Source organism: Strix uralensis, chromosome Z (assembly GCF_047716275.1).
Source record: "Strix uralensis isolate ZFMK-TIS-50842 chromosome Z, bStrUra1, whole genome shotgun sequence".
NCBI classification, from domain to species: domain Eukaryota; kingdom Metazoa; phylum Chordata; class Aves; order Strigiformes; family Strigidae; genus Strix; species Strix uralensis.
In genome coordinates, this window is record NC_134012.1 from 31,005,042 (window position 1) to 31,020,474 (window position 15,433).

Sequence of the window (15,433 nt, forward strand, 5' to 3'; positions counted from 1 at the left end):
TGAAGAAGTCTGATCAGCTTTGTTTCAGTCTGGGGGAATCCATGGGACAGTGTTCTTTTGAAGTGCTGGCCATGTGAAGATGATTTGGAATAGCCAAGGTCAATTTTTTTTCCAAGGGCAAATCATCTGTTACAAGCCTGGCTGTCTTCTGTGATAAAATGGTTAGGTCTGTGGCTGAGGGAAGAGCAACAGATGTCATTTACTTCAGCTTGTCAAAGCAGGTCTTTTGTCTGTGTCCCATAATATCCCAATTGGGATGTTGTAATCTGGGTAGATGGGCAACCAGATGGGTTTAAAAAAAGTAAGATTGAATGATCAGGCTCAGAAGGGTGCTGATTAATGAGTTGTACACTACTTGAAAAGTGGTAACAAGCAGGGAACTCCAGGGATGTATCTGTTGATGCTGTTATGCATCTTAAGTGACAGTGTGGCAGTGGCAATCACTGCACTCTGACCAACTTTGCAGAGACACTAAACTGGTGGAAACTCAAGGATCCTGAACAAGCAGGAGCCTCATGAAATTCAAAAGTGTAAATCCAGAGTTTTCTTGCACCTGGGAAGGTGGAGCCCCTTGCAGCAATACAGGTTGGGAAGTAGCTCTGATGAAGGACCTGTGGGTCTTGGTAGACAAGCTGGATGTGACAGTATTCAGGCAGTATGAAAAGGAGTATAGTCAGAAGACTGGGGAAAGTGATTACTCCTTTTTACTAAGCACTAATTAGACTGTGTTGAGAACACTGGATTCCACCCACCACTAAATGCACCCCCCCACACCGCAATGCACAGAAGAGAGACACATAAACTAGAGTGAATTCAGCAAAGGGGTGCTGAGATGGCTTGGGGAGCACAGTGGTACATGGCAGACAAACCAGAGATGATGGACATAAATTGCGATAAGAGGGGGACAAAATTGTTTCTTTGGGTTGCATTCAGTAGTTTAACTTTTCAATTACTCGATTGTTATGTGTTAAAGCATTAAATGCTTTAACAAAAAAAGTAAGTACTGACTGTTAAAATTTGGAATGTTTTGGGTTTCATAACCATTTCATAATTACTGTAAAAGTATCTTTTGAAGATGAAGAATGGATTTGACTTGGATCTTAATGTTTTGTTTGTTTTCCTAGAACATAAATGATAATCTTCAGTATTTGTAACACTATCCTTTATCTAATAAACATGGACTTGGAACCACAGAGTCTTTTGACTTGCTTTCTAGGGGATGATTTTTAGAAGTGTTTTGAAGCTTAGTTTGTTCCCACTGGAAAGTAACAGAAGAAAATAAACTGGAGTGCAAAAAGGCAAAGAGTGTGTGTGTGTGTGTGTGTGTGTAAATGGTGGTGAGCACAATATTAGGAAAAGCATTATGAAAATAAAAAAAAGAGTGCTGTTGAAATACATGTATACATTTAAGAGAACCATTGAGGATGGAAAGGAGCTTTTGAGATTGCTCAGGCAGGGTCAGCTAGAGCAGATTGCCTGGGGCTGTGTCTAGTTGGGTTTTGTATATCTTTGTGTGGAGACTTAGCAGTCTCTCTGGACAGTCACTGTAAAAAGGTATTTTGTGTGTTCAGAGGGTATTTCATGTGTTTCTGTTTGTGCCTGTTAGCTCTTGTTTTGGCAGTAGGCACTAGTGAGAGGAGTCTGGCTCCCTGTTTATACACATGAATAAGAGCCCTCCACACACAAGCCATCTCTTCTCCAAACCAAACACTCACATATCAAAGATGTTTCAATCCCTTAATCATTTTTTGTGGCCCTTTTCTAGAACCACTCCTTGTAAGTCCATGTCTGTCTTATCCTGGGGAGTCCAGATGTGGCCTCACCAGTGCTGAGTAGTGGGGATCACCTTCCCTCTGCCTGCTGGCAGTACTGCTCTTAATGCAGTCCAGGGGGCTGTTGACCTTCTTTGCTTACATGAGAGCACAGTGCTCTGGTTTATGGTCAGCTTGTTGTTTATGAGTTCCTCAAGCTCTTTCTCTACCAAGCTGCTCTCCAGCCAGTTGGCACTGGTGCATGGGGTACTCCCTGTGTGCAGGACTTGGCATTTATCTTTGAACATAATGAAGTTCCTCTCTGTCCAACTCTCCAGGTCACTCTGAAGGGTGGCACATGCATCTGATACTGGCGGCTACTCCTGGTTTTGTATCATCTGTGAATTTACTGAGAGTCCACTCCATTCCCATCATTCAGCTCATTAATGAGGATGGTAAACAGTACTGGCCCCAGGGTCAACCCCTGGGGTGCTACTGGCTTGCCTCCAACTAGACTTTGTGCCACTGGTCACAATCCTGTGGATTCAGCCAGTTATTGGTTCTCCTTACTGTGTACTTAGCTGACTCATACTTTGTCAGCTTGTATGGGAGGGTGTTATGGGAGACAGTATCAAAAGCCTTACTAAAGTGGATGTGAACATCTGCTCTCCTGTTGTCTTCCAGACAAGTCACCTTATTGTAGAATACTGTTAGGGTCGTTAAGCATGGTTTCCCCTTGTAAGTCCATGCTCACAGTTCCTGATCACCTTCTGTTCTAGTATCTGGAAATTACAGGATTATTTGCTCCATCACCATCCCAGGGATTGAGTTGAGACTCACCAGTCTGTCAGCAGGTCTTCCTTCTTGAAGGTAGGAGTGACATTTGCTGTCTTAACAGTTCTCAGGAAGGTGTCCCAGTTGTCATGACCTTTCAAAGATGACTAAGAGTAGCCTTGTCCAGACATCAGGCAGCTCCTTCAGTGCTCATGGGTACAACCTGTCAGGCCCCAGTTTAAGTGCCCATAACCTAATCCCCCACCACTGAGGCAAAGTCTTCCTTGCTACAGACATTCCATGTGGTCCCAGGGGCCTGGGGTTCCTGAACATTGGTCTTACCAATAAACACTGAGACCAAGAAGGGGTTAAGTACCTTGGCCTTTTCTGTGTTTATTGTCATCAGGGGCCCAGCTATATTTAGCAGTGGGCTCACACTTTCTCTAGTTTTCCTTTATTGTTTTTAAAGTTGTAGAATCCTTCCTTGTTGCCCTTCACCTGTGTTGCCAGATTCAAATTGAGGTAGATCTTGGCTTTCTCAACCCTATGCCTACACAATTGGGCAGGAACTCTGTGTTCCTCCCCGGGTCAGCTGCCCCTGTTTCTACCTCTTACACACTTCCTTTTTATGTCTGAGCTTAGTCTGGGGGCTCCTTGCTCATCCATGCAGGCTTCCTGCTGACTTTGATTTCCTGCACATGGTGACAGATTTTTTCTGAGCTTGGAGGAGATGATGCTTGGTCTCTGTAAGTCACTGTGTACTTTCTGACTTTCAGGAATTCTTGGTGAGATGAAATTTATCCTGTTCTGAACAGGAACATCCCTGGATGCCAAGATTTTTCATTAAAGTAATGCTGTTATTTACATCCAAGCTGTGATAATCCATCTGTTACTAACTTTCCAGGCTAGAAGGTTTTTGGTTTTGTTGTGAACAATTCTCATTTGCCTTTGGTTGGATATGAAGCATTCTATGGGGAATGTCTTTGTGTCTTTGTATTTACAATTTTATGGTGGATACCTTCAGATCTTTTTTTTTGGTGGGTTTTTTTGTTTGTTTGGTTGGTTTTAAAGCACCTAAAATTTACTGATTTATTTGTTCACTTAGTATTAATTTTATTATTGTACAGAGAACTTACTATATTTCTGTGTTGGCAAGACTCTGCCTTTGCTATTCTTTGTTTTCTGGAAGGCCTTTTCATCCTGACAGTACATATCCCTGGGAGTTTTTGTTATGAAGGGAGGTGCTTCTTCTCATGTCTTTGATTTTGAATTGAGATTCTCACTTAATCCAGCCAGGTACATAGTTTGGTTTCCTATAACTGTATCTAAGCTCATGATGAGTATGTGTGCTGCATCTGCTCTTGGAACTGTAAGATAATGTAAAATCTAGATAGAAGCTTTTAACCTCTTCAAGTAAGAATCACCTATTTGTAGCTTTGCCTCTTCTGGCATAAAAGAACTTAATGACTAGTCCAGACCCCTGGAAGAGTCTGGAGCAGACTCTGCTTGGTTCTAAGTCTTCCAATTCAGTCCACACTCAGGCAGAGAAGCAGGCTGAGCTTAGACCATGCCCTGTGATGCCAAGTATGGCTCCCGTAGCTTCGTTTTTCATCTGTGAAGCCTTTGGGGTTCTATCTTTGCAGGTCTCCAACCAGCTCTTTTTACCTGGTTCTTTATGGACGTTCTGTCAAGTAGGTGTTGACATCTGCATGTTGGAACCTGGGTGTGGAAACTGTGGGTGCCCCTTTAGCCACAAACTTACCCGAGTGGAAGGCGGCAGCGTCTGTTGTGGTCACGGCGGGTCGTGCCCGTCCCCCGCGCGAGCCGGCGGCTTCCCTGCAGCACCATGGACAGGTCTCGGGGCCGCACGGTGGGTGGGTGGGGCCGGCCCTGCGCCGCCGCCCTTCCTCCGCCTGCCCCGACGGGGCCGCGGGCTCGGGCACAGCCGTGCTGCCGGGCAGCTGCGGTGAGCGAATCGTTAGGATGTGACAAGGACACTGGCTGTTCTCTCAGGCCAACGCTCTTCCCAGTGCGAAGTTTGTGCTTGCTCTTCTAACGTTCATCTCCTTCGCAGATCCCAGGCTAAGGGAAAAAGGATAGTCCCTGCGTCCAAATCTCTGCTTCCAGAGTCTGGCGCTATAATGTAGTGTTCTGTAAATGCATCAAGCATTATGCCTACTACTGAGATTAAAAAAAGTAATATCCCGGCTGGCTTGTGTGTGTATCCACAACGTGAATTTGTAGGGTTGGGAGTTGAGGATGTGTGTGTTCTTGTTTATTTTGTTTTTAAAAGCCTTAACAATTCATATTAGATTATGATGGTTTTGGTAGTAAGGTGTTCAGCATATTCTGGAAAATAGGGGATTTTAATTTTTTTTTTTAGTTTAACCTTAGCGCAATATATATATATGTGTATAAAAAATAATAAAATGTTTGCATGGTTGAAAAGTTGTCTTGTGTCTTTGTCATTATAGTGGCTTCTGTAATAAAAATAAATAAAGCTGAATTAAAGGCACAGCTCATACTGTCCCATTTTGTAACTGTGCATTTTATTTTGATGATAAAGCAAATGGGTATGGAATATTCTGAAAAAATCTTGAAAAACATTGTTTTTCTGCTTGCATACAATACAAAATAAAATAATGTCTGTAATTCAGTGCAACCTAGCAGAATTTAGTCAAATTATCAATGTAATATGCTATCTTCATGTGGGAAGACTAAGTTACCTTTAAAACAAGCCTGTTTAAAATCAAATCTCATCACATTTGGTGAGAATTGTAATTGTTTTATAGGTACACTTTAGCTTTTGTTTCATTCTGGGTAGACAGTGTGTGTTTGCAGTTTGAAACTACAGTTTAGCCTAAGTTATAGTTAATGCTTAAATGTAAAGCAACCAGTAGTAATTTTCACATTGCAATATTTTATATTGGATTGAGATACTTTCCATTTCACATCTTCTGAAATATGTATGCTGTTACATGTATTTGCTTTAATTTCAAAACATTCTTTTGGCTAATAGTGACTTAGAGTGAATATATTGAAGTGAACATCACAACATAGTTCAGTTTTTCAAGAGCAGGTTTCTGCAGAGATTACTTGTTACAACAGCACATACTAAATTCTCTAACTTAATGATTTTAACGTATTTGTAATTTAATATTTTTATAATAAAAGTTGCTAAATAATGGTTCGTACGCTCAATTAAGGAACACGGTCTCTCTTGTTTCAAAGGCAAAGAAAAAGGTTTTTAAAAAAAACAGTCCTCACTTTAAAAGGTAAGAGTTACTGCCTGAAAGATTTGCAAAAGCAGAATAGAGGCTGATAAGTCATAATGGGATGTTAACAAAGTAATGCATATGAAAAGATAGATACTGAAAGCGGTAGTAAATTTGATCGTGTTTTGATTTTTATATTGTTTGTTATCTGAATTCATACATTTGGAGAGCATAGTCAACATTATTCTGTTATGTTTTATTCTGATTGTGTCTGTTTCTCTGTTGACATGGACAATGCCCTTTGACAATAACCATAGAAGCTGACAAATGAATTAGTTTTCTGGTGAACATGACTTAGTGTAAGATTTTGTTCTTAGGAGGCCTAAAGATAAATTATCATTAGACATTTTTCCTTATAATTCTTTGGGTGAATATAACCTTGTGTTTTTTAATAGTAAAATTTCCCCTGTTTTTATTCAGCATTGTATTTTGACTCTTAGTGTGTGTTGAAATATTTTTCTTCTCATTTCAATATGGTAAAGTGATAAAACTAGAAAATACCAGACCGAGATCTGGCAATTGTAACTTGAATCTCTTGCACTATAAGAACTGGTAGAGTTTTCAGTGTGGTAATTGTGGTCTAGCAGCTTTTATTTTCTTGAAAGTTGACCTTTGAAATATCCAGAATAATGCCCAGTTGTCATACTGATTATGTATGTCTAGAGTGTTTTGCAACCTGAAGGTTTAAAAAAAGAAGTGTGGGGGGAAAAAATTAAGAGATAAGAAGGTTCAGTGGAAGGTTTCCCTGGCTAAGACTAACCTATCTAAAAGAAAAGTTTGTATTAGGAATTCTGTTGTATTGAAGGGTCTGGCTCTGTTTTGGGATTTAATTTCTTTAAAGGATTTAGTGCACTTAGATGAAGTACAAATGCAGTCCCATTCATTACATGTAATGTATAACTCAAGGTATATTGGTTTTAATCTCATTCTTGGTATGGTAAGGTGAAGAAATTAAGAAAGGTGATATTTCTTGCATATATTTGACAGAATAATATAGCCTCAATTTTATTAGATAACCATTTTTTCAAGACAAATGATGTGTAGCCTAATTATTATTAAAGCTATTGTATGTGTAATGTGATAGAAGAATTAGTCTTTTAAGAACAGCTAGCTGAGCAGAGATTTTTAGCTTTGGTAAGGCATAACCATTTATTATTTAGCCATCATTTGTTACAATGGTAGTTGATCTTCCTCTGTAGTTCTGGATATGCAGCAATGTCATTTGTCAGAACATACCAGCTTTGTAAAGTTATTCGATAGTGTTTGCTTGCTGCTTGTGTAGCTCACAGCAGAAAATAAAATGTTTCTTCTAGTTCAAATTCGGGGTATCTTTTAGGAAAAACTTACTCTGAAAATTACTTTCTGAGTGCCCTTATCCCAGAGGAAAAATACAGGAGGTGCCTGAAAGAGAAGGAATGTCTATCATGGCCTAATACATGATACAGAAATGATGAATTCAGTCTATTGTATCAGTTCCATCTGGATATGTGAATAGGGTTGCTTATGTCAGTAGGATTGTAGTGCTATGAGAGGAAAACATGGTTTTACCAATTGTTGCCTGTATGCAACTTTTTTTTTTTTTGAGAGCTCTGTGTTTTCTAATACTAATTAGAGGAGTTGTTTTATTTAATGAGGAGTTGTTTTATTTAACTAGTTAGATTAAAAAAGTGTGTTGTGCTTCAACACTTTGATAATATACACATGACTTTTTGTAATAATGTTTATGATAAAAATCTGTGCTTCTGCATACTTCACAAAAACTTTTTGCTGTGGTGCCTTTTGGAATGCTAAGATCATTGAATCAACTTACAAATCTTTTCATGGTATCTTTCAAGAAAACAATGTGATGATCATTGTAGTTAAAAGTCATTTTAATAGTTTAAATTGGCACCAGTGAAATTTCCTCCTAATAAATATTCTACTGAGCTAGGTTTGATTTGTTTCCCAAAGATACGGATAGCAGTAACACAGGTGTCTGTAGATTTGTGAGTACAGTTTTATGGTGTTTGGACACCTTCTTTCTTGTCTGAAGACCATATGCAGAGAATTACAGGTGATGAACGGCTTTTTATTTTAACCAAATGATTTCTAAATTTCTGGAGAAAATGCAGTAAAAAAAAGAGGTAAATTAGAGCAAAACAGCTCTAAACAATAAGTAAGTGTAGAGAGAGGGTAGGAAATCTTGCAAGTTTTTCCTAGATGCAGTTCTGCTTATAATAGGGATAGTGTATTTAGACTACACACAGTGAAGATGGGTAAAGTCATGTTTGTGGCTGCTGTGTTGAGACTATCACTATTGTTTCTTGACAAGATTTAAACTTTCTTAATAAATTATGTTTCAGATTTTCTGTGGATGCACATGTAGTTGTATGCTGACTAATGTCCAACATGTTATTCAACTTCTGTGACTATTTTGACTTTTCTGAACAGATCTGCTTAAAGTTTAAGGTGTACTTCTTTATTTTTTATCTTTTGCTTTGTATGCATACAGGTATACAAACCAATACATGTATTTTTTAAATATGAATATAAAATTTTACATTACTTAGTTGAAAGAAGGCATAATTCGATATTTTGGTTTTAGAATAGATTCACTACTTCGAGTTATGTTAGAAATAAGTAGGAGAGGAATCAGGCTGGATATGGATAGGCAGGCAAGTAGTGGTATAGCCAAGGAAGGTCCTAACATAACTAGATTTATAGCATTAAAGAGTGTCACGAGATTTGTTTTGGTTTTAGCTTTAATCTAGGAGTAACAAAAGGTATAGGGCAACTTAGAAAAGACTCTCCAAGCTACAGAAAATAAGGAGGGAAGCCTTGATCCTTTGAGAAGCTCAGTCTGTGTGTGTTCATTTGGTTTTTCTGCCAGAGATCTTGTTACCAATTTGTCCTTTCTGTATTTGAATATGTAGGGCTTTTATGACTATGAATTAATGGGTATGTATTGTAGATAATTCAAAGTGTCTTTGCATGATACTGCAGAAGAGAGAGGCTTCCACTCTTACCTTCCCTGCAGAGGTGTACTGGCACCACAGTCCTTTTAAAGGGTAGTCTTTCTTGGGAGTGCTCTTCTGTCTGTTTCAGGGACAATTTTCTACTTAAATAAGTTACTCCGAAGCTGGAAATTGTGCCTTAAGTAGAGCTGCAGATTTGGTAACAGCTGAAGGAATTTAAGTGGTGTAGCCATTCACAGACTGGAAGTATCTCCATAACTTTATGTTGTCAGAGGCATACTTTGTTGTAACAGAGGTGATGTCCAACGTTCTAGTGTGGGTGGTTGGACCCTGCAGTCTCATCCTGGCTGAGGTGCAGAAAATCAGACTTCCTGTGTTCACTGCACTGTATGGAAACCTAAATAAATTGTTACCCACAATAGCCAGAACTGCTTTTAAGTAGTGCCCCCTAGGGTGTAAATGAAGATTATCTTAAATACATGATTTTCCTCATCAGGAAAACAAACTATTCTCTATCTGATGGATGTATCTGTGTTGATGTAGCATTTGTATGCTCTATTGAAATACCCAGATCTTTGAAATTTGCTAGCGTTGCTGTTTATGCATATGACCAACAATGGAGAATGTTTTCCCTTCAAAAACTGCAAGGAGGAAAAAGCATCAAAATAAATACAGATGCAAAAGTAAACAGCGGTTGGTCCACTTAAAAGACAATTATAGCAAATCAAGGTACTATCAGAGTCCTTTCAACACCAGTTCCATGCAGTGCTCAGGGCCACCAAAAAGTGGTTTTTGCCTGTGTTTTTTTCCCTGGCTTAGGTTTTTTCTGCCTTGGTTAAGTCAGCCAGTGGCAGAGTCCAAGAACTGGAGTTAGCACAAGGGAAGTGGTGGGAGCAGACAAAGAGGTACAGTGGGGAGCAACAGATCCCAGGCTGAAGCCTGGTGTTTCTGGAGGTGTTCTGTTATTGCAGTTATGCTTATTTAATATGAACCTAATATCTTGTTTCCCTACCTCTCTATAGTTTGATTTAGTTTTGCAGCCTAGACCCTTTCTGATAAGGGTATTCCACCTGGCTGACTTCAGAAAGATTTTCAAGTCACCTCTGTGATTGTTTCTTACAGATATCATACAAATAGAGTTTAGAAGACTTGTTTACCCGATTCAGACATATTTTTAGGCCTTTCTACACTAAATATCTGAAAGAAACATAGCATTTCAACTTTGTCTGTGTTCATGTAGTTGCTTGTGTAGTTTCAGATTTTGAAGTGTTTTTCTAGAACCAAAACAGAGACTTCAGCAGTGCAACAGAATTAGATTAAAGAGGAAAGAAGTTCAACAAACCCAAATCTCCTTCAGATTTTTTTTTATTTTTTTATTGGCTGGGTGTTACCCTGAAAGAAATAAAGCTTTCCAGCTAGTAAATTCTTTTCTCTCATGTCAGACTACTCAGTTCTGAAATCAGTAATGACACATGTGATTCAATGAAATCAGTGAGAATATGTTCAGTAATCAATACTTCCAGTATGGGTTTTACTGAAAATTTGTGCTTGGCTCTAGATTAGCTAGTAAATTGAAAATGGCAGGAGAACAGCCAGTTGAAGAAGACACAATATCTTCCTGAGGAGGGAAGAAAAGGGAGTGTTTTAACTGCTGGTGTTTTTATGGCCTTTTCTTCCTAGATACATTTACATTTGAATTAGAATTTTAGTAAATACAAAGAGATTATAATAAGAGGAGGTGAAAACCTTTACTCTGCATTTAATATTTACTAATCCTTCTCTAGAAGTCTTTCAGCATTAGTGTTGTGGAGTCATGGAGTGTTTATTACTCATCACTGAGATACGGTGAACAGATTTTGCACTGAAACCTGGCATTAACAGGACTACTCACATTACATAATTCAGTATTGTGCATGTCTTTGCAGGACTGGGTTTTAGGTTTCCAAAACATTTAGAAGTCATAGAAGGGCTTTTGAAGCTGTTATTGCTTTTCTTACTCTGTGGGTTACAAGTAGTGTCTATTATTGTGTCTTAAAAGTTAGGTTTCTGGTTCATTTCTGACACTATACTTTTAAAATACAGCATATCAAACATTATTATAAAGGATATGATTTTTGTCTGGTCTGCTGTGTTCTGTCAAAACAACATTTTGAGGTTTTAGAAGTAGAATTACAAAGTTATGAATGGCTGTCAATAAGGACATACTCAGCTGCCAGGTAGTCTGAGGGTTATGGAGTAGACTTTTCTTTATGTGTTCTAAGTATGTATTTTGGTTTTCTTAGAAGCTACAGTACTGTACTAAATTTTATGAGTGTGTTGAAATAAAGTATCCTATCAGCGGTGAAAAAAAGATGCTAGTTAGCTTTATCTCATTGCTTAGGGTTCATCAAGTACGGGATCTAGGCCTGAGGAACTAAGTTGAATGTACTTTTTATTCTTTTTGTTTTTCAGAGGCCCAGAAGACACAATAAATGATTGTAAAATCCTTTTTATAGAGGAAATGTACAAGATTGAAAAGCCAGGAGCCTATCCATTGACATTTGGGGATGGAGATTTCAAAAGTATGCTTTTTAAAAATTATTTGAATAGAAGTACAAACTGAATGATTTTTATTTTTTTTTTTAGATAGAAGGATTAGCATACAGAGGTAATAATAATTGTTTTGTGTGTTCAGAAAAGTAATAACATAAAATCCCTTTTAGATTTCTCTACTAAAAGTATATTTACTGTAAGGTGGCTCTATTACTTGACATATTCAGAAACTGGTAACATCTTAGTACTATCAATCATGAGCAGGGAAAAAGGGGGACAGCTGATAACGTTCTAAATGAACTGTGCAGAATGAATTCAAAGTCTCATTCAAGTTCCTAGACAGGTGTTCAGGTCATCAAAACTGCTATTGCAATTGACATGTCATTTAAACTTTTAATAAATGAATAAATGCCACAGATAGAATCAGTCTGTAATGGTGCACTTTAACCCTGTCATTATGTCAGAATTAAAAAAAAAAAAAAAGATAAGGAACTTTGTGTCAAAGCTACTTGTACTATGAAAAAAAGGAATAGTTAATGTTTAGATTATTTGGCCCTGTATGACCTTCTAAAAAAATGACTATACTATAGCTTCCCATCCTCCCCACAACCACAGGAAGGAGTTAGTGGCAGTTTAAAAAGTAGCGTGACATTTTATCCGAAGTTTAAAAATATATTAAAGTTAGGAGCGGTAAGTGTGAGATTGAGATTGGACTGCAGCTCTACTAATAGGTACTAGATATTATTATATATTAGACTCATGTCTCAAAGGTAGTTTTTCAGAATGTTTGTATGTGTCTCTCAGTCCACAAGAACTAGTCCGCTTACTGTTTATTTGCCATCATCTTAAAAAAATCACTGTTTTCAGAGGAGCAAATACCATTTGCTGCAGTATTCTTAAAAGTAAAAATGTGAATTTCTGTAAACGAACTTCTCACAAATCATTTTTTGTTATTTGTGATTTACTTTCCTCAGATTACTCAAAAAAAAATTAACCATCCATTCTGTTTATTTTTTCTTGGACACATTAAAGGGTTTTTGCAATATCTTAAAACACGTCTTTATTTGAAAAAATTGTAGTATGAGAAATTTAAAAATCTACAGATACTGCTTTGCATTTAGATACTACTTGTTTTCCAAGTCGAATTGTTTATGAAACTTTGTAAAGAGCATATAAAATCATTACAGTTTATTTAGTTCTTCCCTGCAGCTACTGTCTAGTGAATTAATTTTTAAAATGTGTGTGTAAAGGAAATGAAATGAGTGATTACTATATTGCTGACTATACAAAATTGCTGACAGTGGCTCCATTTGATCTGACATGAGTATTTATTTATCACAGAATCATAGAATCATTTAGGTTGGAAAAGACACTTAAGATCGTTGAGTCCGATTGTAAACCTAGCACTGCCAAGTCCACCACTAAACCATGTCCTTAAGCACCACATCTGCAGGGCTTTTAAATACCTCCAGGACTGGTGACTCAACCAGGCTGCCTGGGCAAGCTGTTCCCATGCTTGGCAACCCTTTCCGTGAAGCCATTTTTCCTAATATCCAGACTAAACCACCTTTGGTGCAACATGAGGCCATTTCCTCTTGTCCTGTTACTTGTTACTTGGGAGACGAGACGGGATACCCACCTCGCTACAACCATTCATACATTCAGGTAGTTATAGAGAGCGATAAGGTCTCCCCTCAGCTTCTTTTTCTCCAGACTAAACAACCCCAGTTCCCTCAGCCACTCCTCACAGGACTTGTGCTCTAGACCCTTCACTAGCTTCGTTGCTTTTCTCTGGACACGCTCCAGCACCTCAGTGTCTGTCTTGCAGTGAGGGGCCCAAAACTGAACACAGTATTCAAGGTGCGGCTTCACCATTTTGTACTTCCTACACTGCTTGCCACCTTTACTGTTTCAAAGCCAAGCTCTTTATTTTCACTTACAGCTCTTTCCCTTCTATTTTGACAGCTATTTCCTTATTTATAACTTCTTTGCTTAAACTGCTCACATAATGCCATCGGTGTAGAGATTTGCACCTCTGTGTATGTTTTGTTTCATTCTGTTCCTGATCTCATTTTTACTCATTTTAAGACATTGTTTACAAACCTTCATAAATAAATGTAACACAGAAATATACTCTTTAAAAATGTAACCCTGAAAATTTAATTGATCTGGCAATTTAACCGTATTTCTTGTTTTGAACTGGTCTTTTTCCTGAGGCCAGATTTCTCACCACACTGCCCTTTTCATTTCTGCTCTGTGATTCTGATTTTTTGGTCAGCTGTCACTTATGCACAGTGCTGTGTGCCATAAGCAGTGTACTCTTTACCTCTGGACTGTACTTTGTATTGTACTGGACTCCTACTTTGTATTTAAAATTTTAAAATATATATGCATATATCTATAAACACACACACAGAACTACCTTAGCTTATATGCTATGAAAAACTGAAGATTTTTGTTACAACAGAAGCAGATGAAAATCAAAGAATTAATTTGCCTTAAATACTCTATGACATTGTTGTAAGCACAGTCAGAAAATGCACTGGCTGTATTTTTGTCTATATTAAGTCCATGTCCTTTCTAAAAGGTAGAATGCCTACTTTGGAAATAACCTTCATCAGCTAAACAATGTACGCTACCTCTGCAGAAAATTTGTTATTTCTTGAGCACAGCCATACATTAGTTAGGCTTTTGTATGTGTAAATTAGATAAAAATGTATATGACATGTCAATATATGTTTAGCACTTAACGTTAAAAATAAGGTAGTTATTTTCAAATTAATTAATAGAAATCTAAATTTTGCAGCCCAAAAAAGAGTAGGGCTAAACCTATTAGAAAATTAGAAAACTAAGAAGCAACATACTTGTAAATAAGTTTCAAATATTCTTATGCAAAACGGAAGACCTAGATATCAACATATATTACTTCCTTCAGAATCCAAATTTGTGGTATGAACATGAGAACTCTTTCTGCAAAAGAAGAGAATATGAAATTATGTATGCAGCTGAACTCTGCAGTGTTCGTAGGGGTGAACAGACCTGTCTTCATGTGACCAACAGTGCAGATATAATGAGGGCATTTGATTTATGGCATGGTTAAAGCAGAAATGTGAAAAAATTCAAGTCGTGTAATGAAAATGACAGTTTGCTTGTATATTGAAAAATGTTGAAAACTCCAGGTATTGTTTAATTGAACTAAAATATGTAGACCTTTTAGCTTTTTTCCTCTTTTTAAAAAAAGTATTATTACTACCTTCTGACCTAAGAAACCAAACTAGTAAATTGCATAGACCTAAACAACCTGTGGTGGTAAGAGATACAGAAAAATATGCTGTTTCTTTTTGCCTGTTATTTATTGGATGAGGTAGACTAGTGAGTTTCTTTTAGGGATTGCTCAGTCATCACTTTTAAAATTTGTCAAAGGGGATATCAATTACATGGGATTTCTTCAGTCTGACTTGACTTGAATTGGTGTTGACATCTTGGACAGACCATGAGTTTTGCCTAGCTGTGTTGGAAAATCCACAGATTTGTTCATCAGCACTCTTAAAATGTTTCCTTTATCTTTAAATGAACCCTAGGAGAGAAGTCTTAAACTGGAAGATTACTTCCATTTGGATAGTATGCAGATAAGTCTTCTAGGTTAGACTTTGGTAGAAGCAGTACACTGAGAGATTTTGGCTTTCTTTTTAAGTGTATCTGAACTTTGCCTTTGAGGCTCTGTAAATTAACCATTTTCTATATACATTTCCTCCTCCTGTTTTCCAGGATGTCAGTACATCTCACTAGGCCTTCTATCTGCAGATGGTAATCTTCCTTTTTCAGTGATTCTTCTGTTATGTTCTTCAGCTTTTATATTTCTTTCTCTTAAAAAAAGATAAATTCAAACTGCAGTGTTCTAGCACTTCTTATCATAGAATGGTTTGAGTTGAAAGGGACCTTAAAAGATCATCTAGTGCAACCCCCCTGCCATGGGTTGCTCAAAGCCCCGTCCATCCTGGCCTTGAACACTTCCAGGGAGGGGGCATCCACAACCTCACTGGGCAACCTCTTCCAGTGCCTCACCACCCTTGTCATAAAAAAATTCTTCCTTGTATCCACTCTAAATCTACCCCTTTCAATTTAAAACTTTTGCTCCCTGTCCTGA

At 37.7% G+C, this 15,433-nt stretch overlaps 1 protein-coding gene across 2 annotated transcripts in view; it reads left to right on the forward strand.

Annotated features, from left to right (window-relative positions):
- UHRF2 (ubiquitin like with PHD and ring finger domains 2) overlaps positions 1-15,433 on the forward strand; it is a 92,046-nt gene that overhangs the window by 44,871 nt on the left and 31,742 nt on the right. For both annotated transcript variants that reach the window (XM_074854932.1, XM_074854933.1), the window contains exon 5: positions 11,206-11,315. In XM_074854932.1, coding sequence (XP_074711033.1) covers positions 11,206-11,315 — 110 coding nt within the window. The remainder of the gene's footprint in view (positions 1-11,205; positions 11,316-15,433) is intronic.